This window comes from Schistocerca serialis, chromosome 3, assembly GCF_023864345.2.
Source record: "Schistocerca serialis cubense isolate TAMUIC-IGC-003099 chromosome 3, iqSchSeri2.2, whole genome shotgun sequence".
In the NCBI taxonomy this organism is placed as follows: Eukaryota; Metazoa; Arthropoda; class Insecta; order Orthoptera; family Acrididae; genus Schistocerca; species Schistocerca serialis.
In genome coordinates, this window is record NC_064640.1 from 461,051,441 (window position 1) to 461,077,399 (window position 25,959).

Consider the following 25,959-nt stretch of genomic DNA (forward strand, 5'->3'; position numbering starts at 1 on the left):
ACTATTTGTTTGTTATGTATACATTTCCTTTACTTCCTATGGTGATAATGTCTCACCATGTGGTCTAATAAACACCGAGTGTCTCCTGGCACAATGACCATTCAAATAACTAATGGGAATGCAGTTGGGTAATATCCATAGCAAATGTGGTTGTCAAGGAAATTACCTGGCTGCATTCCTGTAAGTTATTTTAACAAATGTGTTACAGCATTCAGGTTTATCTACTTATAGTTCATATGCTAAGCTAACATTATTCAGACATAAATTGTCATTTTGTTGTTTTTTTAATTAAAAGTGTAATGTCATTCATAATTAGGTACACTATAGCTCTGGAAATTGTGTTTACCTTACTTCTGTAACTTCAGTTTGAAAAGTTGTAATGAACAGTTTTTCAGGAAGAAATGTGCCATAAACTAATAATTTAAAACATTACTTGGCAATTTTAATATGAAACTTCGCCTGTCCCTTTGTTATTTGAAATATTAGGCTGAAATGAAATAGCTGAAAGCAAAATCAGGACTGAATGGAGAATATTAGTTATTATTAACCATAGACTATTGGGAGTTTCATTCTCATTGCAATATATTTGATTTATGGTGATTATATGGACTAAATTGAATCCAGCATGGAAAAAAGTCCACCTTTGATCATTACATTGAAATATCAGTTGTTTTGATTTCCCTAAAGGTCTGTAAAATACACTCCTGGAAATTGAAATAAGAACACCGTGAATTCATTGTCCCAGGAAGGGAAAACTTTATTGACACATTCCTGGGGTCAGATACATCACATGATCACACTGACAGAACCACAGGCACATAGACACAGGCAACAGAGCATGCACAATGTCGGCACTAGTACAGTGTATATCCACCTTTCGCAGCAATGCAGGCTGCTATTCTCCCATGGAGACGATCGTAGAGATGCTGGATGTAGTCCTGTGGAACGGCTTGCCATGCCATTTCCACCTGGCGCCTCAGTTGGACCAGCGTTTGTGCTGGACGTGCAGACCGCGTGAGACGACGCTTCATCCAGTCCCAAACATGCTCAATGGGGGACAGATCCGGAGATCTTGCTGGCCAGGGTAGTTGACTTACACCTTCTAGAGCACGTTGGGTGGCACAGGATACATGCGGACGTGCATTGTCCTGTTGGAACAGCAAGTTCCCTTGCCGGTCTAGGAATGGTAGAAAGATGGGTTCGATGATGGTTTGGATGTACCGTGCACTATTCAGTGTCCCCTCAACGATCACTAGTGGTGTACGGCCAGTGTAGGAGATCACTCCCCACACCATGATGCCGGGTGTTGGCCCTGTGTGCCTCGGTCGTATGCAGTCCTGATTGTGGCGCTCACCTGCACGGCGCCAAACACGCATACGACCATCATTGGCACCAAGGCAGAAGCGACTCTCATCGCTGAAGACGACATGTCTCCATTCATCCCTCCATTCACGCCTGTCGCGACACCACTGGAGACGGGCTGCACGATGTTGGGGCGTGAGCGGAAGACGGCCTAACGGTGTGCGGGACCATAGCCCAGCTTCATGGAGACGGTTGCGAATGGTCCTCGCCGATACCCCAGGAGCAACAGTGTCCCTAATTTGCTGGGAAGTGGCGGTGCGGTCCCCTACGGCACTGCGTAGGATCCTACGGTCTTGGCGTGCATCCGTGCGTCGCTGCGGTCCGGTCCCAGGTCGACGGGCACATGCACCTTCCGCCGACCACTGGCGACAACATCGATGTACTGTGGAGACCTCACGCCCCACGTGTTGAGCAATTCGGCGGTACGTCCACCCGGCCTCCCGCATGTCCACTATATGCCCTCGCTCAAAGTCCGTCAACTGCACATACGGTTCACGTCCACGCTGTCGCGGCATGCTACCAGTGTTAAAGACTGCGATGGAGCTCCGTATGCCACGGCAAACTGGCTGACACTGACGGTGGCGGTGCACAAATGCTGCGCAGCTAGCGCCATTCGACGGCCAACACCGCGGTTCCTGGTGTGTCCGCTGTGCCGTGCGTGTGATCATTGCTTGTACAGCCCTCTCGCAGTGTCCGGAGCAAGTATGGTGGGTCTGACACACTGGTGTCAATGTGTTCTTTTTTCCATTTCCAGGAGTGTATAAGAGTGAGTGTTGGGTTTCGAGTTTATTGGTTCTCCTTCCTTCCATTCCAATCACTTTGCCATAATAATATTAATAATTTCGAAAAAGTATTCAGGAATGCTGTGACCAGAGAGCTATTATGGCTAGTAAGTTCCCATTGGTTGTATTAAATATGTACATGTATATAAAAAGTTATTGAGTATTTAATAATATATTTATATGATATAAATATCATATTAATGTTAAACTGATGCTATTTGTTCAGTAGAATGCAAAGATAAAAATTCCATAAAAAATGACTATTTACACGAAGTCTGTCCAGTGAATTAACAATGCTGGTGAGTGTGGTGGCCAGCCTAGATGTGGTTTTAGGCTGTTTTCCACATCTGAATATGTGAATACATGGCTGGTTCCCACATCCCACATCTGTTATATAATTTGCAAACATTTTGAACACATTTTCACTCTTTCATATGGGATAATCCTAGTCACAGACAGATGGGGTACAAAAATTCTGTCCCATAGGGGTAGGGTGTCTGGCCACCCTCTACTACTAACATTGCCAAATCGAGATTAACATGCTGGCTCCATGAAGACACGGGATAAGGCCAGAAAGAAAGAAGAAAGGAGACAATGTAATGTTTTTTTTTCTATGAGTGTCTCAGAAACAAATCACTTCAAAATGGTCCCCTTTATAAACATGCACACAAATTTCTGTGCATGTGGCTAGTAAATTGCACCATATTTGCAATGGGTTATCCCAGTGATATGCTAGCAGTAGGTGATAGCCACACCTTTATTCTGTTGGTAAGTTCAAGACACATTGCATTCATTAAGGTATGTGTGACTTGTCTCTAACTAAATTATCAAAAATATTGGCTTAGTGCATTATTATACAATTTTTTGTCAACATAAAAACACAATTCTGATTCAAAACTACTTTCAAAGTAATACTTAAAGGCAAAACTGAGTGCTTTTTGCCATGATGTCATTTCACTGAATTGTCTGCTTTAGCCCCATTGTTGCAGCTCCATAAAGAACACACAGGTCAGGTATTTGGGAAATAATTTATGATAACAAACACAAACCAGCAATACATGAGGGTGCTGCAAAGCCTTGGTAGGTAGCAGTCATTAACTGCTGTTTTTGAGCATGGATGACCACTGTGAGATAGATATTTGATGTTTTGTGTGTCTTGAGAGAGGCTTAATGTTCAACTGATATTGCTGTGGTGTATACCAATTTGGCAGGCAATTTCCCATGCTGACAACCTTTCTTGATATAGTGTGACAATATACATGTGGTCTAAGCCTGAAATAATCCTCTAAGGCATAATTAACAGTATACACAAGCCACATTGTACCATTCACAACTGGAGACACAATGTCCTCTACTGAGCTGCACTGAGAATACAGTTGTTACCACTATTACACGGATGTCTACACTAAAGTAATTCCTGTCATTAAAAGATTATTTGGGAAATAATTTATGAAAAAAATACAAACCAGCAAGACATGACTGTGCTGCAAAATGTATTTGAGCAGTTTAGAAACAAAATAGATGCACTTCACACAATAAATGATGATACAAACTCCAAACATTGATCAATCGAGGTGGTGCAATGGTTAACACACTGGACTCACATTCATCTACATCTACTTCTACGGGATTACTCTGCTATTCACAATAAAGGGCCTGGCAGGGGGCACAGTGAACCACCTTCAAGCTGTCTCTCTACCTTTCCGCTCTTGAACAGTGTGCAGGAAAAACAAGCACTTAAATTATTCTGTGTGAGCCCTGATTTCTCTTATTTTATTGTGATGATAATTTCTCCCTATGTAGGTGGGTGCCAACAAAATATTTTCACAATCAGAGGAGAAAACTGGTGATTGAAATTTCATGAGAAGATACTGTTTGCAAAGAAAAATGACTGTTTTAACAATTGCCACTCCAATTCACGTATTATGTCTATGACACTGTCTCTCCTATTTCATGATAATACAAAATGAGCTGCCCTTCTTTGATATGTTTTGATGTCATCCGTCAGTCTCACCTGATGTGGATCCCACACTGCACAGCAATACTTCAGAATAGGGCAGACAAGTCTGGTGTAAGCAGCCTCTTTAGTAGACCTTTTGTACCCTCTAAGTGTTCTGCCAATGAATCACAATCTTTGGTTTGCTCTACTCACAACATTGTCTATGTGATTGTTCCGATTTAGATTATTTTTAATTGTAATCCCTAAGTATTTAGTTGAATTTACAGCCTTCAGATTTGTATGACTTATCACATAATCAAAATTTAGTGGATTTCTTTTAGCACTCATGTGAATAATTTCACACTTTCCTTTTCTTTATTCAGGGCCAATTGCCACTTTTCGCATCATACAGATATCTTATCTAAATCATTTTGCAATTAGTTTTGGTCATCTGATGACTTTACAAGACAGTAAATGACAGCATCATCCGCAAACAGTCTAAGAGGGCTACTCAGATTGTCTCCTGTGTCATTAATATAGATCATGAATGATAGAGGGCCTATAATGCTTCCTTGGGGAATGCTGGCTATTACTTCTGTTTTACTCGATGACTTTGTGTCTATTACTATGAACTGTGGCATCTCTGACAGGAAATCATGAATCCAGTTGCACAACTGAGGTGATATTCCATGGGCATGCAGTTTGGTTAGAATACACTTGTGAGGAATGGTGCCAAAAGCCTTCTGGAAATCTAAAAATATGGAATCAATCTGACATCTCCTGTCGATAGCACTCATAAGTATAAAGAACTAGTTGTGCTTCACAAGAATGACATTTTCTGAATCCATGCTGACTATGTGTCAATAAATCATTTTCTCCAAGGTAATTCATAATTTTCAAACACAGTATATGTTCCAAAACCTTACTGCAGATCGATGTTAGTGATATGGTCCTGTAATTCGGTGGATTACTCCTGTTACCCTTTTTGGCTGTTAGTGTGAGTTGAGCAATTTTCCAGTCTTTAGGTACAGATCTCTTTGTGAGTGACCAGTTGTAAATAATTGCTAAATACGGAGCTAATGTATAAGCATACTCTGAAAGGAACCTGACTGGTATACAATCTGGATTGGAGGCCTTGCCTTTATTAATTGATTTAAGCTGCTTTGATACACCAAGGATATCTACTTCTATGCTTCTCATCTTGGTAGTTGTTCTTAGTTGGGATTCAGGAATATTTACTTCGTCTTTTTTGGTGAAGGAGTTTCGGAAAACGATGTTTAATAAGTCTGCTTTAGTGGCACTGTCATCAGTGACTTCTCCATTTTTATCATGCAGTGGGTTTTATGCCAGATTCCAAGACAGAGTTTCATTGTGGAAATTATTAAAAGCATCTTGCATTGAAGTATAAGCTATCTTTTGAACTTCTGCAAAGCTTTGCCAATTATGGGGAATTTGCGTTCTTTTGAATTTGGCATCCTTTTGGCAATCTGACCCATTTTGTGTACCATGGGGGATCAGTACCATCACTTATTAATTTATGTAGTATATATCTCTCAATTGCTGTCAATATTATCTCTTTGAAATCATTCCACATCTTTTCTACACTTACATGATCAGATAGGAGGAAGTGGAGACTGTCTCTTAAAAAGGTGGTAAGAGCATTTTTATCAGCTTTTTTAAATAGGTGTACTATGCATTTCATTTTGATGGTTATGGGTGTTATGGTATTCAGCCTAGCAACAACTGCCTTGTGGTTGCTAATCCCTGTATTCATCATTATACTACCTATTTGTCCAGGATTATTTCTTGCTAATAGGTCAGGAATGATTTTGCAATCATTTACGCTTTAAGTGGGCTAATAAACTAATTGTTCAAAATAATTTTCTGAGAAAGCATTCAGTACAATTTTGGATGACATTTTATGCCTATCACTGGCTTTAAACATATAATTTTTCCATCATATTGAGGGTAGATTGAAGTCACCACTGACTATAATTGTATGAGTGGGGTACCTATTTGAAATGAGATTCATTTTCTTTGAACTGTTCAGCAACTATATCTTCTGAGCTGGGGGTCGGTAAAATGATCCAATTAATAGCTTAGTCCGACCGTCACGTATAACCTCTACCCATACTATTTCACAGGAACTATCTACTTCAATTTCACTACAAGGTAAACTACTCCTGACAGCAAAAAATACTCTACCACCAACTGTATGTAATCTATCCTTTCTGAACACTGTTACGTCACTTGAAAAAATTTTGGCTGAACATATTTCTTGCTTTAGCTAGCTTTCCATATCTATAACTATTTGAGTTTCAGCACTTTCTATTAGGGCTTGGAGCTCTGGTTCTTTCCCAACACAGCAATGACAAATTACAGCTACAGTACTGAGCATTTCTACAACTACCTTAGAGACCCTCTAACCTAAAGAACCACACAGTCCCTTCCACACAGCCCCCGATACCCATGTAGCCACTTCCTGTGTGTAGTGGACTCCTGACCTATTAAGCAGAACCCAGAAACCCACCACCTGATGATGAAAGTCCAGGAATCTGCAGCCTACACGGTCAGAAAACCACCTGAGCCTCTGATTCAGACCCTCCACACAGCTCTGCACCGACCACAGTCGGTTCTATCAACAATGCTTAATTTCACAAGCAAGACCGGCAGTCTTTACCATTTCTGCTAGGCACCCGAAGTTGGTACCAACATGAGCCACCACCTGCAATTGGCTGCACCCTGTACTCTTCAGGTATCCTGAAGCACCCTTTCCACATCTGGAATGACTCCCCGCACTATGCACATGGAATGCACACAGCTTCCTTTCCCTCCTTGGCAACCATGTTCCTAAGGGGCCCCATTGTGCGCCTAACTTTGGAGCTCCCAATTATCAGCAAACACCTTCTGTGAATGTCCAGACCTCGCAGGCTGAGAAGATTCCTCTGGAACAAGGTGGACAACTGTATCTGGCTTAGAAACTTCATCAGCCACAGATAATGCCTGAATCCTGTTCGTCAAATGAAGCGGGGAGGTCCTACCATCTGCCCCTCGTAAAGTCTCCCACTGCACCATGGGTTATGGGTCAATTTCAGTGGAGGCAGTACCTGGATCAGCCACAGCAGTGGACCAATGAGGGGACACGTGGGACGTGCTCGAGGTCCCTCGCTACCCCGTGTCCGGCCCCCCACAGTGATGCCCTTTGGCATCATTTGCCCTTGAAACTTGAGAGTCTCAAGCTGTGTGATGGAAGCCAACACTACCTGGAGCTGTGAGTGAAAAGTCACCAACTCAGCTCACCTGTACACGGCAATCACAGTTCCTATCCATCACTGAAGTCAGCCCTGTTTGAGGCTCATAAGAATATGTAACAAACGAATGGTGTACTCGACTTACTAGCAGCAGGAACTCAAGGTGCTCTCTCACTGACAATCTAACTTAGACATTCTGGGGGATGAAGGTTCAACTCCCTTCTGGCCATCCAGATTTAGGTTTTCGATGGTCTCCCTAAATCACTCCAGGCAAATGCCAGGATGGTTTCTTCAGAAAAGGGATGGCTGATTTCCTTCCCCATCTATTTGTAATCTGAGCTTCTGCTCCATCTCTAATGACCTCGCTGCCGACAGTACCTTAAACTCTAACCTAACCTCTGCCCCCCCCCCCCCCCCTCCAAACAATGAGTATATTTGTGTTTGCTGTTTTGCTGTTTCTTAAAGGAACAGTACCTGAAGGACACTTGAAAAAGCTCTTAATTGCGAATGTTAAGTTACTACAGAACAACCATATACACAGGTTTTCACTATCGTAAACCCACATAATAATTCATAACAAAAAATGTGTTTCAAAACAAAATATATTTGATATATATTCAAATTTATTTGACACCTATTCTTTTTTAAACTAAAAGTTTTAATTGTTCTTTGCCTTCAAGGACACAAATATCCTGATGAAACTGTAATTTAACATAATGTAATCAGTTTTTCTGTATGAAAATGAAATTTCTCAGAACAAAATTGTTGCATGAAACATTCTCAGATTTCTTGCTACATCAAATCTGATAAAACATCAAGCTTTTGACAGTTACCATAATTGTATTCACCATGAGCAAATGACTGTTGTGGTTGTTCCATAAACAACACATGAGTCCAAACCTTTTATATATAAATCTTGGTGGGTAGTAATCATCAACTGCTGTTGTTAAGATGAATCTTCAGTGTTTTTTGTTTCATAATAGGGGTCAAATGTCCGCACATTAAAAATCTGAAACTTGAGAAATCAGCAGCTGCTGAGCACAGCCTCATAAATATACCTAAAACACTGTGTAGAAAAGCAGAAGTCTTGTTCCATGTTTCTATTTACTGGGATTTCATTATTAAAGAGGCTGTGTAAATTAGAATGTGCAAAAACAACTTCACCTCTGACAGCAAATACAATCTTAGTGGTGTGAGGGAGTGAGCACTCGACTTTGAGAAGGAACAGAGAAATTTGCTGAATTGTTTACACTCCTGGTATAACCAGCACAGATGTTGACCAATCAGAAGTTGTCCACAGACTATATAAGGCTGCCAGTACAGCAGCTATGACAGTCCTGAAGAGGACAGTGGTGATAACTGTCAAAAGCTTGAGATTTTACCCAGATCTGATGTAGCAGAGTGTGAGAACAGTTATGAATTATTTTTCTGTATGTCAACACAGGTCATGAACAAGCTATCCATGGATAAAAATTTTTCACACATTAAGATTTAAAAAAAAAACTTACTCTGTACTATATAAATCACTTTACAAGAATTCAGTAACTAAAATGTGTTTGCCATCAACTATCATTTAAAAGTAGTTTCACTTTCCTTTAGCATTCAGTTAGCACTTTGCTAAGTACTCTATGAACATGATGACAACCAGTACTGCTTGCTTCCATATAGTGTCAACTGTTTTATAAATGGAATTGTTGCTTGGGTTGTCTTTGGTACAATTTTAATTGTGTTTACAATAGACTTGGCTCTTTGCCTGGGTTTTGATTTGACTTATAGATTTCACAGACAATTTGGCTCCCAACAATGATAATGATTACCAAATTTTGTACTTGCCATAGTGCAGTTGCAATAGTGTAAGTATTCCTATGTTGGAAAACACTGAACACACAACACAGAATTAAACAAAGTCTCAAAATAATGAATAAACACCAGGTGGGTGCAGATACAGGATTCTGCATATATATAAATAACATATCATACTGGTAACTGTTAGGACACATATAGACAGTTTTAATGCTAATGGGCTGAGCAGTCCCACAGTGTTTCCAAGTAAAACATTCAGTACACAGTGCTGAGACAATGACCAGTGTTAACACTGCTTCCTAAGTCTCTGCTATGTGCAAAGGAAGAATGAAATGATGCATATAAACCTAATGACTGGTCACAAGATGAGGACAGTAAGCTCAGCAATCCCCTTGGTGCTATGAGAGTGGAGAAGACTATGTGCTGGCACCTGGTTTCACCTCTCTCTTCCCTTCATACACAACAACACAAACAGAACACTAGACTGTACAGGCACTACTCACAGTCACAGTCATCCACATAATATAGATACACGTTGCCTGGAACAGTTATGCAACACTCCTGCATCTGCTCTCCTATACTTAATCCCTGTCTATGGGACTGTTTTGAATTGATCATGCCAAAAAATGCAAAGAAATGAAAATTTTATTTACAGTTACTGAGCATAGGTATGGAAAGTGTAGCTTCCATGCTAATGTGTTTCTAATTTGTAGGTATCACTGTATTTCACTATCAGAAGTAACAGAGAACATTCTTTGTGGAATTGTTAGCATTGAATGAAATGATTGAAACATATAAAGTAAGTACTGTGGCAATAAATCACGAAGACCATATGGATGGTTTGAGACTGATAGTAGATGAATTATGGTAACGTACATTAAGTTTAGAAACTAAAGAATTTGGTTCCATGAATAAATATCATTTGCTCAAGAAAATAGTACAAATGAAATATAGTATGAGGCTTATCGGTTGGAGAGGAAGAAAAGGTGATTTTTGGAAGATTATGTCAAAGGAAGCAGGCTTCTGGGAAGCATAAGTACACTGCCATCAAAACTGTAACAAAACAAAAATGGCATGCAATGACTGTGAAATTGGCATGAATTGTACTGTATGCTTGGATATGCAAATTATTAGCATTTCAGGACAATCACACAAAGTAGGTATGAGTACTGCCATCTACAATCCATACATATAAAAGGCAATGTTCCGACTGAGTGACTCACTCGGTGGCTCATCATTGCCTAGCCAAAACTGCTATGGACAGAAACTTCAAATTTGGAGAGGGTGTTGATCTTATACTGTAAGCATCATTTAAGAAGGGATTTTTCAAACTTTTAACCATAAGGGGGTGAAAAATAGGGGATGAAAAGTTTTTTGAAAATATATCACTATAAAGGTAATTTTGAAGCTAGACCTATGAAAATTCGTCTCAGTAATTTTGGAAATTTAATCCATATGAATGTAAAATAGTGGGTGATGGATTTCTTTAAAATGAATCATTATTAAAGAACCGCTAAAGTATTTTTTAAGGTACATCTATGAAAATTGGTTTGACTTCCCTGTTACAAATAAAAAAAATATGTTTCTCACTGCTTTTGGAAATTCAACCTCTAAGGGTGTGAAATAGGGTATGAAAGCATTTGTAAAGCTAACTCCATGAATATTTGAATTTGGCTTCTCAGTTAAAAATAAAAAAAAGTATTTTACTTTTTTTGTAAATTCAACCCCTGAGGGGGTAAAACAAGGGATAAAAGTTTCTATGGAAATATTTCATTATGCAATCATTTTTGAAGCTAAATCTATGAAAATTTGTATTTGACTTGCCTGTTAGAAATTTTTGAAAAATACGCATTTCACTGCTTTTGGGAATTCAACCTGTAATGGTGTGAAATAGGAGGTGAAACATTTTATGAAAACATTTCAATCTGAAAGTTAAATCATTGAAAATTAATGTTTGGCTCCTCAATTATAAATTAAAAAACATGTGTTTCACTGTTTTTGGCACTTCAGTTCCTAAGGGGGTGAAATATGGTCAGACTAATTCACTGACTCATCATCAGCCAGCCCAAACTGCTAAGGATAGGAACTTGAAATTTGGAGATGGTGTGGATATAATATTATAGGCATCATTTAAGAAGCAATTGTTCAAAATTCCACTACTAAGGGGGTGAAATAGGGGATGAAATGTTTTTTGAAAATTTATTGCTGTTAATGAATTTTGGAGCTAGAAGTACAAAATTGGTACTTGGTTTGTCAGTCAGAAATAAAAAAAATACATGTTTCAGTGTTTTTGGAAATTCAACCACTAAGGGGGTAAAAAAGTTGGTGAAAGTCTTTTTTGAAAATCAATCACTATTGAAGAAACTGCTAACACATTTTAAAGCTATATCTATAAAAACTGTTATCTGACTTCTCAGTTAGAAATAAAGAAAAGAAAATTACATGTTTCAGTGTTTATGGAAATTCAATCCCCTAAGGGTGTGGAATGGAATATGGAAAGTTATATGAAATTATTTCATTATGAAATTACTTTCAGAGCTAAATCTATGAAAATTTGTGTCTGGCTTCTCTGTTAAAAATTTAAAGAAAAAAATGTATTTCACTTGTTTTGGAAGTTGAACTCTTAAGTGGATGAAGTAAAGGATAAAAATTTTTAAGAAAATATTTATTTATACTAAATATTTTAAAACTAAATATATGAAAATTGGTGTTTCACTTCCCAGTTAGATATAAAGAAATGTATGTTAGGGGATGAAGGTTTCAATGGAAATATCTCCACAAGAATCCAAAAGGCATGGTGGACAGACTTTGGACTCCAGCTACTGGAATCACCTTTTGTCAGAAATACATTTGGAAAAGTCCATGCTTTTATGGTCTTAATTAATGTGAAAAGCTTAGTAGGTGTTGCAGTTCGTGAATGACATAAAAGTTTGATTAAAGAAAAAAAAATCTATAAAGGCTGTACAGTCTACACAAGTGAAACAGTGTGTGCTAAGCTAGTCTGTATATATGGAAAGAGTATGTGATGAGTTTCTCATTCAGAAACTGGATTTGAATGTTACCCATCTGTGAGAAAATTGTGTTATGCCTCATGTAAGAAGGAGAAAGACATGCATACCAACATGAGTTGGGGAATGCAATGGTGACAGGAGTGTGGCCTATCAAGATTATAATTTATTGTTCCATGATATTGCTGCTTGTTCATTTATTTATTTATTTATTTATTTATTTACATGTCAAGTTCTGTAGGACCAAATTGAGGAGAAAATCTCCAAGGTCATGGAACGTGTCAGTACATGAACTTACAACATAAAAGTAATAACAGATAAAAATAAATGTTCATGAACCTGAAAGAAAATCAGTCCATAAGTTTAAGCAAATGCTATCAGCATTACAATGAGAATCAGCTTAATTTTTCAAGGAACTCCTTGACAGAGTAGAAGGAGTGACCCATGAGGAAACTCTTCAGTTTCGATTTGAAAGCGTGTGGATTACTGCTAAGATTTTTTAATTCGAGTGGGAGCTTATTGAAAATGGATGCAGCAGTATACTGCACACCTTTTTGCACAAGAGTTAAGGAAGTCCGATCCAAATGGAGGTTTGATTTCTGCCGAGTATTAACCGAGTGAAAGCTGCTTATTGTTGGAAATAAACTAATATTGGTAACAAGAAACGACAATAAGAAATATACATATTGAGAGACCAATGTAAAAATACCCAGACTCGTGAACAGAGGTCGACAAAAGGTTCATGAACTCACACCACTTATTGCCTGAACCGCCCATTTCTGAGCCAAAAATATCCTTCTAGAATGGGAACAGTTACCCCAAAACATAATACCATACGACATAAGTGAATGAAAATATGCAAAGTAGACTAATTTATGTGTTGAAGTATCACTCACTTTCGATACTGTTCGAATAGTGAAAATGGCAGTATTAAGTCTTTGAACAAGATCCTGAATGTGGGCTTTCCACGACAGCTTACTATCTATCTGAACACCTAGGAATTTGAACTGTTCAGTTACACTAATCATATGCCCATTCTGTGAGATTAAAACGTCGGGTTTTGTTGAATTGTGTGTTAGAAATTGTAAAAACTGAGACTTACTGTGATTTAATGTTACTTTATTTTCTACAAGCCATGAAGTGAGATCATGTACTGCACTACTTGAAACCGAGTTAATGTTGCACACAACATCCTTTACTACCAAGCTAGTGTCATCAACAAACAGAAATATTTTAGAGTTACCCATAATACTAGAGGGCATATCATTTATATAAATAAGGAACAGGAGCAGCCCCAACACTGATCCCTGGGCCCCCCCCCCCTCCCCCCCCCCCCCCCCCCCCCCCCCCCCCCCCACACACACACACACTTGACAGTACCCCACTCAGATCCCACATCACAGCTGTTATCAACATTGTGAATAATGACCTTTTGCTGCCTGTTGCTAAGGTATGAGGTGAACCAATTGTGAGCTGCTCCCCTTATTCCATAATGATTCAACTTCTGGAGCAATATTGTGAGACCAACACAGTCAAATGCCTTTGTTAAATCAAAAAATACGCCAAGTGTTTGAAACTTTTTGTTTAGCCCATCCATTACCTCACAGAGAAAAGAGAATATAGCATTTTCAGTTGTCAAACGACTTCTAAAGCTGAACTGTACATTTGATAGCAAATCGTGTGATATAAAATGATCAATTAACCTTACATACACAGCCTTTTCAATAACTTTTGCAAACACTGATGGCATAGAAATAGGTCTAAAATTATCTACATTATCCCTTTCTCCCTTTTTATAAAGCAGCTTTACTACTGAGTACTTTAGGAAACTGACCATTCCTAAAGGAAAAATTACAAATATGGCTAAATACAGGGCTAACATGTACAGCACAGTACTTCAATATTCTACTAGACACTCCATCATAACCATGAGAGTCCTTATTCTTCAGTGACTTAATTATTGACTCAATCTCCCTCTTGTCTGTATCACAGAGGAGTATTTCAGACGTCAATCTCGGAAAGGCATTTGCTAAGAAATTTATACGATTTCCTGTAGAAACTAAATTTTTATTTAATTCACCAGCAATGCTCAGAAAATGGTTGTGAAATACTGTACATATATCTGATTTATCAGTAACAGAAATATTATTACTGTGAACTGAGTTTATATCATCAACCTTGTGCTGCTGACCAGACACTTACTTCATTTAATTTTATCCTGTGAATTAGCTATTCTATTTGCATACCACATACTTTTTGCCTTGCTAATAACATTTTTAAGAACCTTACAATACTGTTTGTAATGGGCCACCGTAGCTTGATTGTGACTATTTCTACCATTTTGATATAATTCCCGCTTTGTTCTACATGATATCCTTATCCTACTAGTCAGCCAACCGGGCTGTCCATTACTGCTAGTACCCCGTTTAGAACGTTCTAATGGAAAGCAACTCTCAAAGAGCATGAGAAATGTGTTATGGAAAGCATTGTATTTATCATCTAGATTATCGGCACTATAAACATCTTGCCACTCTTGTTCCTTGACAAGTTTTGAAAAACTCTCTATTGCTGTTGGATTAACTTTCCTACATGGTTTGTAATTAAATACAATGTTGGTTTGGGTACAAAAACCTTTTAATATTAAAATTTGTGCATCATGGTCTGAAAGGCCATTGGCCCTTTTACTAACAGAATGTGGGGGTCAGGGTCCTGTGACTGATATGTGCATATGGAATCAGTGGGTTCAATAGGGAAATACTTATCGCCACATGGGATTGCAATGGTCCCACACAACTGATACCCAGTGGGACGGACATATTGTTCAGTTAGCCATGCAGGATTTTACATTTACATCATCTGTTTTAAGGCAGGGTATAGGATTGTTTGCCCCAAAAAAGGTATACAAATTGACAGTGTGATAGCATCAGGAGCACTGTGGACTATCAGCACTGTGGCCTTTGTTGTGGCTCCCCTCAATGCAGCAGCACTGACTGTACTACACCAACCAGCAGTGCTTGACAAAGGCATGGTGTCATGCAGTTTTTGCACATGAGTAATGATTCCATGTATGGGCATAGCTGCATGTGAAGGTTCCATGGATAATGAATGTTGCAAGTCTGCTTTCATCATCTGGTGATCCCAGCACCTAGCATTATACTATTGGGGTTGGTGGTTGGGGGGGGGGGGGGGGGGGGCGGGCGGGAGGGCAGCTATTGGGCAGCTATGATAACCTCTGGTTCGCATAACCACTAATTTGGACAGCAGAAATTACATTTCAGATGTGTCAAAGCCAGTGACCCTGCACTAACTTCTAGGTATTTTTAATGTTCTCTTTCAAAAAGATAATAACAGATCATATTTTTCTGTGCTGTCCTGACCTACCATGATAAAGATTATTTTTGACTGTTGTCCTGGTCAGCACATTCTCTAGGCTTCTCACCCATAAACAACATCTGGTCGTGGGTTGCTAGAGCCTTGTATGCCACCACCTACCAGTCACTGTGATTGATGAACTCTGGTATACCTTCAAATAACCTAAAAATGTAATCTTGTATTCTTCCTGCTATACTGTGTAAACACAAAAAGTAAAATTTCATTATTTGCTATCATTCTTGATGTTGCTAGTTTAGAATGGGGAACATGCATTCAGATACAGCTGAAGCTTAGATGAAACCCAGATACAGAGGATAGATGCATCAGTGGGGGACACTGAGGACAGCCAGATTTGTGGTGACAATACTGCAAAGTTGAATAATGATTATTTAGCATAAGAAATAGTCCATGTGGAACATAAGATACCTGAAGAGGTTAGGGGGAGGGGAAAGAAGCATATATAGGCACGAAAACATGAGTGAGGCCGACCAAGAAATAAGGGAATGAGCATGCCAGTTGGTCTTTCTGAATAAATTCATTGTGGAGAATAATATTTTATTACCTTCTTCATTGGTGATAATGGATAAGATGAAAGTATGCCTTCACAGGGAATGACAGCATGCTCTGTATTAAAACTGTTCAGAAGATGTCACTCAGGAGTGGGGAAAAAGGGGGGCAAAATTATCCATTGGAAATGACTGATAAAAGAATAGGGAGGACTTCTAAAGAAATACAGTGTAATAGAACAGATCCTGTTGATAGTATGCCTTCCCTCAGACACAGAAGGGAAATAACTGTTAAATCTATTCCACATGCTTCAGGGACTACTCAAAGTCAACAGCACTGCAGCACCAAACAAATACAGTAATGTATTATGGGCACTGACCAGGAGGTCGGGACATTTAACTCCAGCAGTCTGCAGTCATATGTTTCTCAATAATTCATACTGATCAAGGTTAATCACAGTCCTGGAGATATCTGTAAGTGGCGCATCTTAACATAACTGCAATGGTAACTTGGGTTGGTTGGTTAGTTGATTTGGGAGAGGGGACCAAACAGTGAGGTCATCAGTCCCATCGGATTAGAGAAGGATGGAGAAGGAAGTCAGCCACAGCCTTTAAAAGGAACCATCTTGGCATTTGTCTGAAGTGATTTAGGGAAATCACAGAAAACCTAAATTAGACAGGCCAGACGTGGGTGTGAACCATCATCCTCCCACATGCAAGGTGTGGGAAATTAGTGTGAGTGTATGACAATAAAAGGAGAAAGAATATGTTTTATGGATGTGTCTCTTTGCAATTTCTTTTTGTTGTTGTTGTGTGCAGTATCCTTGCATATTTGGAACCTTCCTTACAGGGCTCTTACTTATTTTTTGAATATGATTTTGTATACACCACTGCAGCTACCACTCAGGTATGTAGCTCTGTTGTAACACAGATATGTTTGGTGTGTTCACAATATGACTGTTTCTTTCTTTTGTGAATTATTGGTAAAACAGCCAGTGTGTGTCACTATTCAAATTATTCTTTCAGAGACTGGAATAAGATTATTTGTAAAGTGAAAATTAAGAAAATTGTGTGCCCAAATAATAGTTGTGCTGGTAAATGTGCCAGCACAAGTATTTGTAATAGTGTTTATGACAGTTCAGTTTCAAAGCATAGCCTAGTCTCAGTATCCATATTTAGCTAGAAACAATTGAACACACTGCAGGCTACTGGTCAACATATAAACATTGGTCTTACCTTACAGTGTGGCTAATATTTATGTTTGCATGTTTATGTCATTTTCCTTAAACCAATAATATCTGAAGATAATACATCTGTGGTGGCAAAAAGGACCATCTTTCCTTGTAGCCAAATTTTTTGTAAGAACTTTGAAAGGCACCCATATTCATTTTTATGCTTATGTTTAAGGTCTTAATTTTATCTGTAATTAAGTATGGTGTGTGTTATTTTGTTTACTTTAGGATAGCAATTCTAGTGACGAGATATGACAGACAGTGCAGTAGTCTGAAATAGCTGATCATATCCTGAGCATGTTCACTCTTGAAGCCCTCAGTTCACCACTCCAACACTTTGAAGGAGCACTAACACTGCATTTGTACACTATTGAGTGAATAACAACCATTCTAACCTACCCCTTACTCTTCCAAACAGACAGTGAGTGGTCAACTGTTTTAAAAGAGTATATGTTTGCACTTATTGGTAAGAGATTCTAGTTACTTTTGGGTCCCTGATAATATACTCCAATAATTCTTTTCACTGTGAAAAATCATACTGAAAACCACATTGACGAATGGAATGTTCTGTGTACCACGTATCAGTCACAAATTTAGGAAGTTAATGCTTGCTTGTATTTTACAAAATATTATTCTACAATGAATTGTAAGGAATGGATGTTAAGGGAAAATAAAGATATGTAGGTCTACACTGGACTTTATACCAAATCGGTATCTTTCTAATACAAAATAATGATGCCTGAAGGGAAATTGTACTGAAAATCTTACGTACCAGAGGAAATATGTTGACTGCCTAGTGTTGAAAGGCTAATAAGCATACATAATGAAAAAACAATGTTATCTATAAATTTCATAGAGTGTGTACTTGTATAACGCCAAACTAGCATGCAAGTTTAGTCATAGATTGCCATCAATAAAGAATGATGCAAAAATGTTAATTATACTTACCACATGACATATACAGAAACTGCTACAAAAATTACAAAGAGACATCCTATCCCAATGACAGCAAACATCCACACATTTATCTCATCATCTCCTGTAAAAACAGAAAAGAGCTATGCAGTGGTGACATTATGGTGTACAAGAAAAATGTTTTACAATGTGGACAGAGTTGGAAACACTTAATACATGTAAAAAATTAGGTTATAACAGATATTTCACCATAAGAAATAATTAATAGAATCAACAGCTGTTTTTGTTTTAACATTACAATATTTTATAAAAGCTTTTATTGGTCATGTAATGGTTTTTATGTCTCACAGGAACAGCAATAATTGGGAAGGTGGAATGAAATCTTTACAAAGAGATGCAGTAGCAGAGAGAGGTTACTATTCAAAACAATATCTGTGTCGCACACCAGTAAATGACAGAAGTTAATGTTGGTTTATTTGTGTTATCAGGCAACATTTTTTGCTCATTTGAAGTTTCGGTGGATTTATGTGACCATATTTAATGACCTCATTGTTGACAAGATGTTAATACCTAACCTTATTTCCCTCTGGGAGTGTAGCAACATCTTCTCCATTAATACTATGTGGCTGCTATTTATATGCCACTTTTTACATCTCACACATTTATGTATTTTGATACTCATTGATGGAAAAAAAACTATCTGTTTTCTGTGGAAAGTATCCTTACCTCACTATCCACATTATACTACACAGTATTAACAGGAATTTGCAGTTCCAAAAATGAGGTAATTTATAGAGTGAATGAAAGATGAAGTAAGGCCTATGGTTTTATTTTATTTTTAATTTATGAGGGATGTCCATTCTCTGACCTAGATATGTTCAAAAATTTTAAAGCCTTTTTAGTGTAGAATACAGAACTTCATTCTTACCTGTAATCCAGGAAACAAAGCTCATGTGCTAATTATATTTACCTCTTGCTTTGATGAAGTGTACTAAAATTTATTCATTATTAGCCAAAATTAACAATTAAAAGAAAAATAATAGATGTGAGTTAACAAAGCTTGTTCCCCCTAAGTCCTCTTTGAAGCTGCTGCAAGATGTTTTGTTGTGGTTTTTATAAAACTTTATAGCTCTTTAATGTGGAATAATAAATACTTCCCAGTAAAGTATCTCATAATATACCAAACAATGTTTTTATATACAACTGACAGCAGTTTTGCCTTTATATTAACAAAATGCAAGTTACTTCAAATCACAGACCAAGTCAAACTATATTTTTATCAGCTCATCAAAGTATTTACTCCATTTTCAGTTTTCATCCATCTGGATACCAATGACTTTTACACATGGCATTTCATGTAATGTGTGGCTGTTAATATACTATACTTGTATATTACTGGCACCAGTAGGATACTGTTAATTGTTTATTGAATGAATTTTGAAAGATGAGAAACTGAACTTGTTTCTATGGACCAGTTATAATGCCAATCAGATATTACATTTGTTACATCTGTTATACCTTTGTTACATCTGTTACAGTTAACTTCAACTTCTTGATTAATATGTGTCCCATTAGCAAATATTACAGTCTTGATGGATTATATGATGTCACTGGCAAACAATTTACACAAATTATGAACAGAAGCAGATCAGTTTCTTTACCTTAGGAAATACTATGTGACAAATCCTGAGGTATCTGTTTTATCTTCAGTTTCCTCTTATGGGTTTAGGATTTTAGCCATGCTAGGAAATTTCATTTCTAGTTTTAAATCTCTGACAGCTATGAATATCAATATCATTTTTGAAATATTGTCAGGTATTCAATGAGGCAGTGTCATCTGAATGGTGTGATATTTCAGCAAACTGACTTGTTACCATATCCAGTGGTCCTGACTGACTGGCCTCCAGCTGGGTGCAGTCTTATTACCCCTCCCTCCTGTTGTCAAACCCGGGCCTTTTGTACCTATGCGCAGCTCTGTAGGTTAGGTGGAGGGGGAAGTGCATTGCCAGAACACGAGTCACATGTGCCACCATCGCAAGTGTTTCGATGCCACTGATTTAGAGGAGGTATATCAACATAGTATGATATAAGCTCTTCAGTGAGTATGTCATGAATCAATCTTCCCACAGACTGTCACTGTACTTTGAGCCAACTCAAGGCTAGGCCCCAAGCCTTTCTTAGCTGGAAACCACTATCTTTATTTTTAAGCTCACCATGTATATGGATTTCTACAGGTTTTTCTAACTCAATCCCAGACAAAATCATCAAATGCCATGAAAGCCTAAAATAACACATCATCAACAGCAATAATATGACTTCTGAGGCTAGACCATTCGCAGCGGTTAAGGTATATCATTATTGTCAGCAATGCTAATCAGTTGTGAAATGAAATATGGAAGGGGGGGGGGGGGGGGTTGCTCCATCTTGCTGGAAAAGTATCCATGGTTGACATTCTTCTAACAGTGATGCAATGAACTGTGAACTGTTGCAAAATGTCTAAGTAAATGTTAGCGGTAATGGATTTTTCCACAAAGAAAAACAGTCAGAAAACCTTGTTATGCATGAGGCCGCACCAAACATTCACTTTTTTGCCGTCTTGCTGTAACTGTACAGTAGCATGTGGAGACTATGAACCCCATATATGGACATTATGGCTATTTACCATTCCACTGACATGAAAGGTGGATTCATTGGTAAAGCATATGCAATTTAAGTAATCATTAGTGTCATCAATCCTGTTTAGAATCTCAGTGGCAAATTCAGCATGTGTCGACAAATCATTCAGTTGCAAGGCCTGCGAGATTTGCACTTTGTAAGTATGCAACCTAAGCCTTTCATGAAGAATCTTCACCACACTTGCTTGTGGTATTTGAAGTTCACTTGATGCTTGACGATTTGATTTAGACAGACTCTGTTAAAACAATTGCCAAACACAATCAACAGTTGCATCACTCACATGAGGCCCGCCACTTTGAGGATGATCTTCAATGTTGCCTTTTTCATTAAACTTTGCATATCATCACTTTATTGATTTAACGTCAGGAGGGCTACATCCATAAGAAGCCCAAAATTTACACTGAACACTGATGGGTGATTTTGTTTTGTGAAACCAAAGCACACATTGTGCTTTCTCCTGCTTTGAAGCCATTTCACCAACAACTAACATGACCTAACAGACCGCATCAGTGTTGTGGAGCAGTAGTGCCATCTATTGGTCACAACAACTAGTAACACTAACCTGCATAGTGGCATCAAATGTAGCTTATTATGTCAAACAGTTATTCTGTTATAAATTTTCACTATCAGGGCAAGACTTTGTGCTCACCCTGTATATTGCTCTGCAGGAGCCATACATGGAAAAGTGATTTATATATTTCTTGTGTGGAAATGAAGATGCTATGCCAAAATTGTTATTACATTTTGATTTACCCTACTATTTTAAAAGAAATGAAATTCCTTAAATAAGCTGTCTGCTTCACTCAATTTTCTCACAATTCATTCTATAAATTCTCTCTAAATATTTCAAAAAGTAATTATTTATAATTCTGCAGTGTAGCAGTTTTTCTGATTAGTTACATGTGACTGATTAGGATTGTCCTCAATCTTTTCACAGCTTATCATCACCTTCACAGTTTCATAACTAAAGACTTCATTTGGACAGCAGTACCATCTTTGGCTGTACTAATCTGTCTCTTTAGGTTTTGCTTGCTTTGTCCATCATGGGTTATTTTGCTTCCAAGAGATCAGAATTCCTTCACTTCATCAACTTTGTAGTCACCACTGCTTTCATATTGTGTTCACATTAAAGAATTGGTTACATTCAACAGGTCCTGAAATTCTTCCACACTTTTACTGAGGATAGCAATGTCATCAGCAAATCTTATCATTTATATCCTTTTACTCTGAATTTTAATTCCCCTTTTATTTCCATAATTGCTTCTTCAATATACAGATTGAATAATAGGGGTAAAAGACTGCATCCCTATCTTATACCTTTTTTAATGTGAACACTTTACTCCTGGTCTTCAATTCTCATTGTTTACTTTTGATTCTTGTACATACTCAATATTACCTGTCTTTCCTTATAGCTTACTCCTATTTTTCTCAGAATTTCAAACATCTTGCACCATTTTACATTCTCAAAAGCTTTTTCTATGTTGACAATTCCTATGAACAAATATTGATTTTTCTTAAGTCTTGCTTCTATTGTCAAGTGCAATGTTACGACTGCCTCTCTAATGCCTTTACCTAACCAAAAGCCAAATTGATTAGTCATCTAACAGATAGTCAATTTTCTTTTCCATTTTTCTGTATATTATACTTGTTGGCAACTTGGATGCATGAGATGTTAATCTGATTATGTAATAGTTCTACTGTAAGTCTACTAGTATCAGATTTTGGCCTTAATTTGAGGAGAAATTTCTGAGAATGTTTATCTGCAGCATAGTATTGTATGCTGTTGAAGCATTTGAAATGTGGTGCAACAGAAGAACATCAAAAATTAGATCAACTGATGAGATTAATGATGGGTACATTCTCCACAGAATTGGTGAAGAAAGGAAAATATGGAAAACATGGACAATAAGAAGGGACAGGGTGATAAGATATTTGTTAAGACATCATGGATTAACTTCAATGGTACTGGAGAGAGCTGCAGAGAGTAGAAACTGTAGGGGAAGACAAAGATTTGGATACATCCAACAAATAACTGAGGACATTGGGTGCAAGTGTTACTATGAAATGAAAAGCTTAGCACATAAGAGGAACTTTTGGTGGTCCACATAAAACTAGTCAGATGACTGATGACTCACAAAGAAGGAAGAAGAGCTAAAGACAGTTATCTATTGTTGGTGAACCTCTTTCTTCCCTTACTGGGAGTTTCATTATGGTAAATACACCAGAGCTTGACTTCAATGGCTGTAGGTCCTTAAAAATTCTTACAATTAATTCTTCCATATTCTATTGTTACTCATTTCTGTTGTTTCATAAAAGTTAAAGTATTTATCAGAATTATTGCTTCATGTTAGTTTCTATGTGTAAAAAAACAATTCTGTAATATCTATAGCTGATAATGGTACTTAACTTCTCTTTTCCTGCATGTTGCAATTCCTCCTTTCATTTTGCTGATTCTAAAGTAATTATTCATGTATAATAACATATAATGATGCAAACTCATGATCATTTACAATATTACAGAGCTAATCTAGATTATATTGTAAAGAGTAATTTTTCAGTAGAGTAGAAGTAGTTGGCGAATGAAAAATTGTTTAGTTCACTCTTTGAATATCAGTGTATTACATCCAAAATAATCAATATGTCCTTGCAGGTTGTTGAATACATATCAATGCAACTGACTCCTGTGAATACTAATGATAAATCCTTGAAGCCTTTGTAGCAACTGTTTCCACTTCTAGAATCATAATTTAAAAATATCTGTGCATTATGTTTTTGAGATAGTTGCTGTATTGGTAATGAGAAGAACAACAATATGTGTTTGAATTGTGAAACAATTAGCACAATGTCAAGTCTTTTGAAAAAGAAAACATTACACCTGAAAGCTAGACCGATGACCTCGCTGTCTGGTCTCCTTCCCCAAAACATCCTAACCCAACCTGAAAGCTAGATTTTCTAATCCATTAATGAAAGGAAATATGTAGAATAAACTAAATTCTTCATCTTCCAATAACCTATAGTTGTAAGCACATGTGATGCAGATATAACTGTGTTTTTCAGAATATGCTCAAATGGACTGGTGTCAACAATATCAAATAGATCTAAGGTGCTTATTGGGATTTGTAGTTCTAAAAACTTGAATGGAAGGGTCTGGTATTCAATGTGAAGTACCAAATTATCAATTGATTGCCCAAATATTTTATATCCTCGTTTTCAGTAAATGGGCCTTTCTATTTGTATACTTCTATAATTACATTACCATTAAAATTAACAAAATTTGACCACTGTCACACTATGTGGGAGACCATTTACATATACAAGAAAAAGCTGAACAAAGCAAAAATGAGTGTAAGGAGAGCAATGAGAGAAATGTTGAGTGACTCTGAAAGTATAATTTTGTCAACCCTAAGAAATTTTAGTGTTACAAAACATCAGTAAGCGTTTTGAAAATATCTATTCAGTAACTCAGTGACCATAATGGTAGCAAAATGGAAAATGGGTGAGAAAAGCCAAAGTACTGTATTCACTCTTCCAAAACCATTCCACCATGGAAGATCATAACATGGTCACTTCTTCCAATTGTTGTATGAACATTGAAATGGTGGATATTGAGATAACTGATGGCAGAATAGAAGAACAATGACTATTGCTTTGTAATGGAAAGCCATCAGGGACAGATGACATACCTGTAAGATTCTACTGAGTTCATGTGAAAGTACTTGCTTCCATTCTAGCAGCAGTTTATCTTAGCTTGCTGGAGCAATGAAGGATAACTGGTGACAGCAAAAAAGCACAGCCATACCCATTTTCAAGAAGGGTAATGGTTCAGATGCACATAATTATAGGCCTATATTGTTGATGCCAATCTGTTATAGAATTGTAGAACTTGTTTCATGCTTATGTATCATGTCGCTTTTAGAGAAAAAAATCTCCTATATAAAAACGACATGGATTCTGCAAACAAAGATCTTACAAAACATAGCTCACTCTATTCCTCCATGACATTCACAGCACTGTAGACATCATCACTCAGGTTGATGCCATGTTACATGACTTCAGGAAGGTATTTGACACTGTCCTGCACAACCATGTACTGAAAAAAAATGTGAGCTTACTGAGTATTGGACCAGATTTGTGAGTGATTCAAGACTTGCGTGCAGACAGAACTCAATGCGTTATTCTTGGCAGAACAGAATCAACAAAAGTAAAGATAATTTTGAAGGTAACCACAGGAAGTGTGACAGGACTGTTACTGTTTGCAGTGTATATAAGTGACCTAGTAGAATGTGTAAGAAGGCTATTCGTAGATGATTTGGTGGTGCCAGAATACAGTAATGATTTGCAGGACCTATAGAGGACTGATGAATGGTGCACTGACTGGCAGTTGATTCTGAATGTAAATAAATGCAACATATTGCATATACATAGGAAAAGAAATCCCCTACTGTACAAGTACACAACAGATGACAAATTGCTGGAAACATTACCCGCCACAAAATATCTAAGGAGTATCTATCTGGAGTGACCTTCATTGGAATGACCACATAAGACAAACAGTAGGAACCACAAATACAAGAATGAGATTCATTGGAAAAATCTTAAGGAAATTTACTTACTTTGTGTGTCTGGTTCACCACCTATACTGCATATAATTAAGGAAATGTAATTCATCCACTAAAGAAGTGGCTTAAAAGGCACTTGTTGGGACGATTCTTGAGTACTGTTCATTTGTATGGGACCCCATTACCAAGTAGGACTGATGGAACAGACTGAGAAGATCCAATGAAAAGTGGCATGTTTTGTCACAGAGTCATTTAGTTGGTGCAAGAGCATTAGAGACATGCTCAATGAACTCAATGCTACAAGAGAGGCATTGTGCACTGTGGAGATGTTTACTGCTGAAATTTAAAGAGAGTACTTTCTGGGAAGAGTCAGAAAACATTATTTCTTTCCTCATGCATTTCACAAAATGACCACAATGAGAAAATTTGGGATGTTGGAGCTAATACAGTGGCCTACTGACAATAATTCTTCCACAATCATTTGTAAATGGAACAGGGAATGAGGGATCAGTTAGTGGTACCAGAATTACCCTCTGACACACACTATCAGGTGG

At 37.6% G+C, this 25,959-nt stretch overlaps 1 protein-coding gene across 7 annotated transcripts in view; it reads right to left on the reverse strand.

The window, feature by feature from the left end:
* LOC126470365 (thrombospondin type-1 domain-containing protein 7A-like) overlaps window positions 1–25,959 on the reverse strand; it is a 1,214,159-nt gene that overhangs the window by 13,817 nt on the left and 1,174,383 nt on the right. For all 7 annotated transcript variants that reach the window (XM_050098173.1, XM_050098171.1, XM_050098172.1 and 4 more), the window contains one exon: window positions 18,204–18,294. In XM_050098173.1, the coding sequence (XP_049954130.1) occupies window positions 18,204–18,294 (91 nt within the window). The remainder of the gene's footprint in view (window positions 1–18,203; window positions 18,295–25,959) is intronic.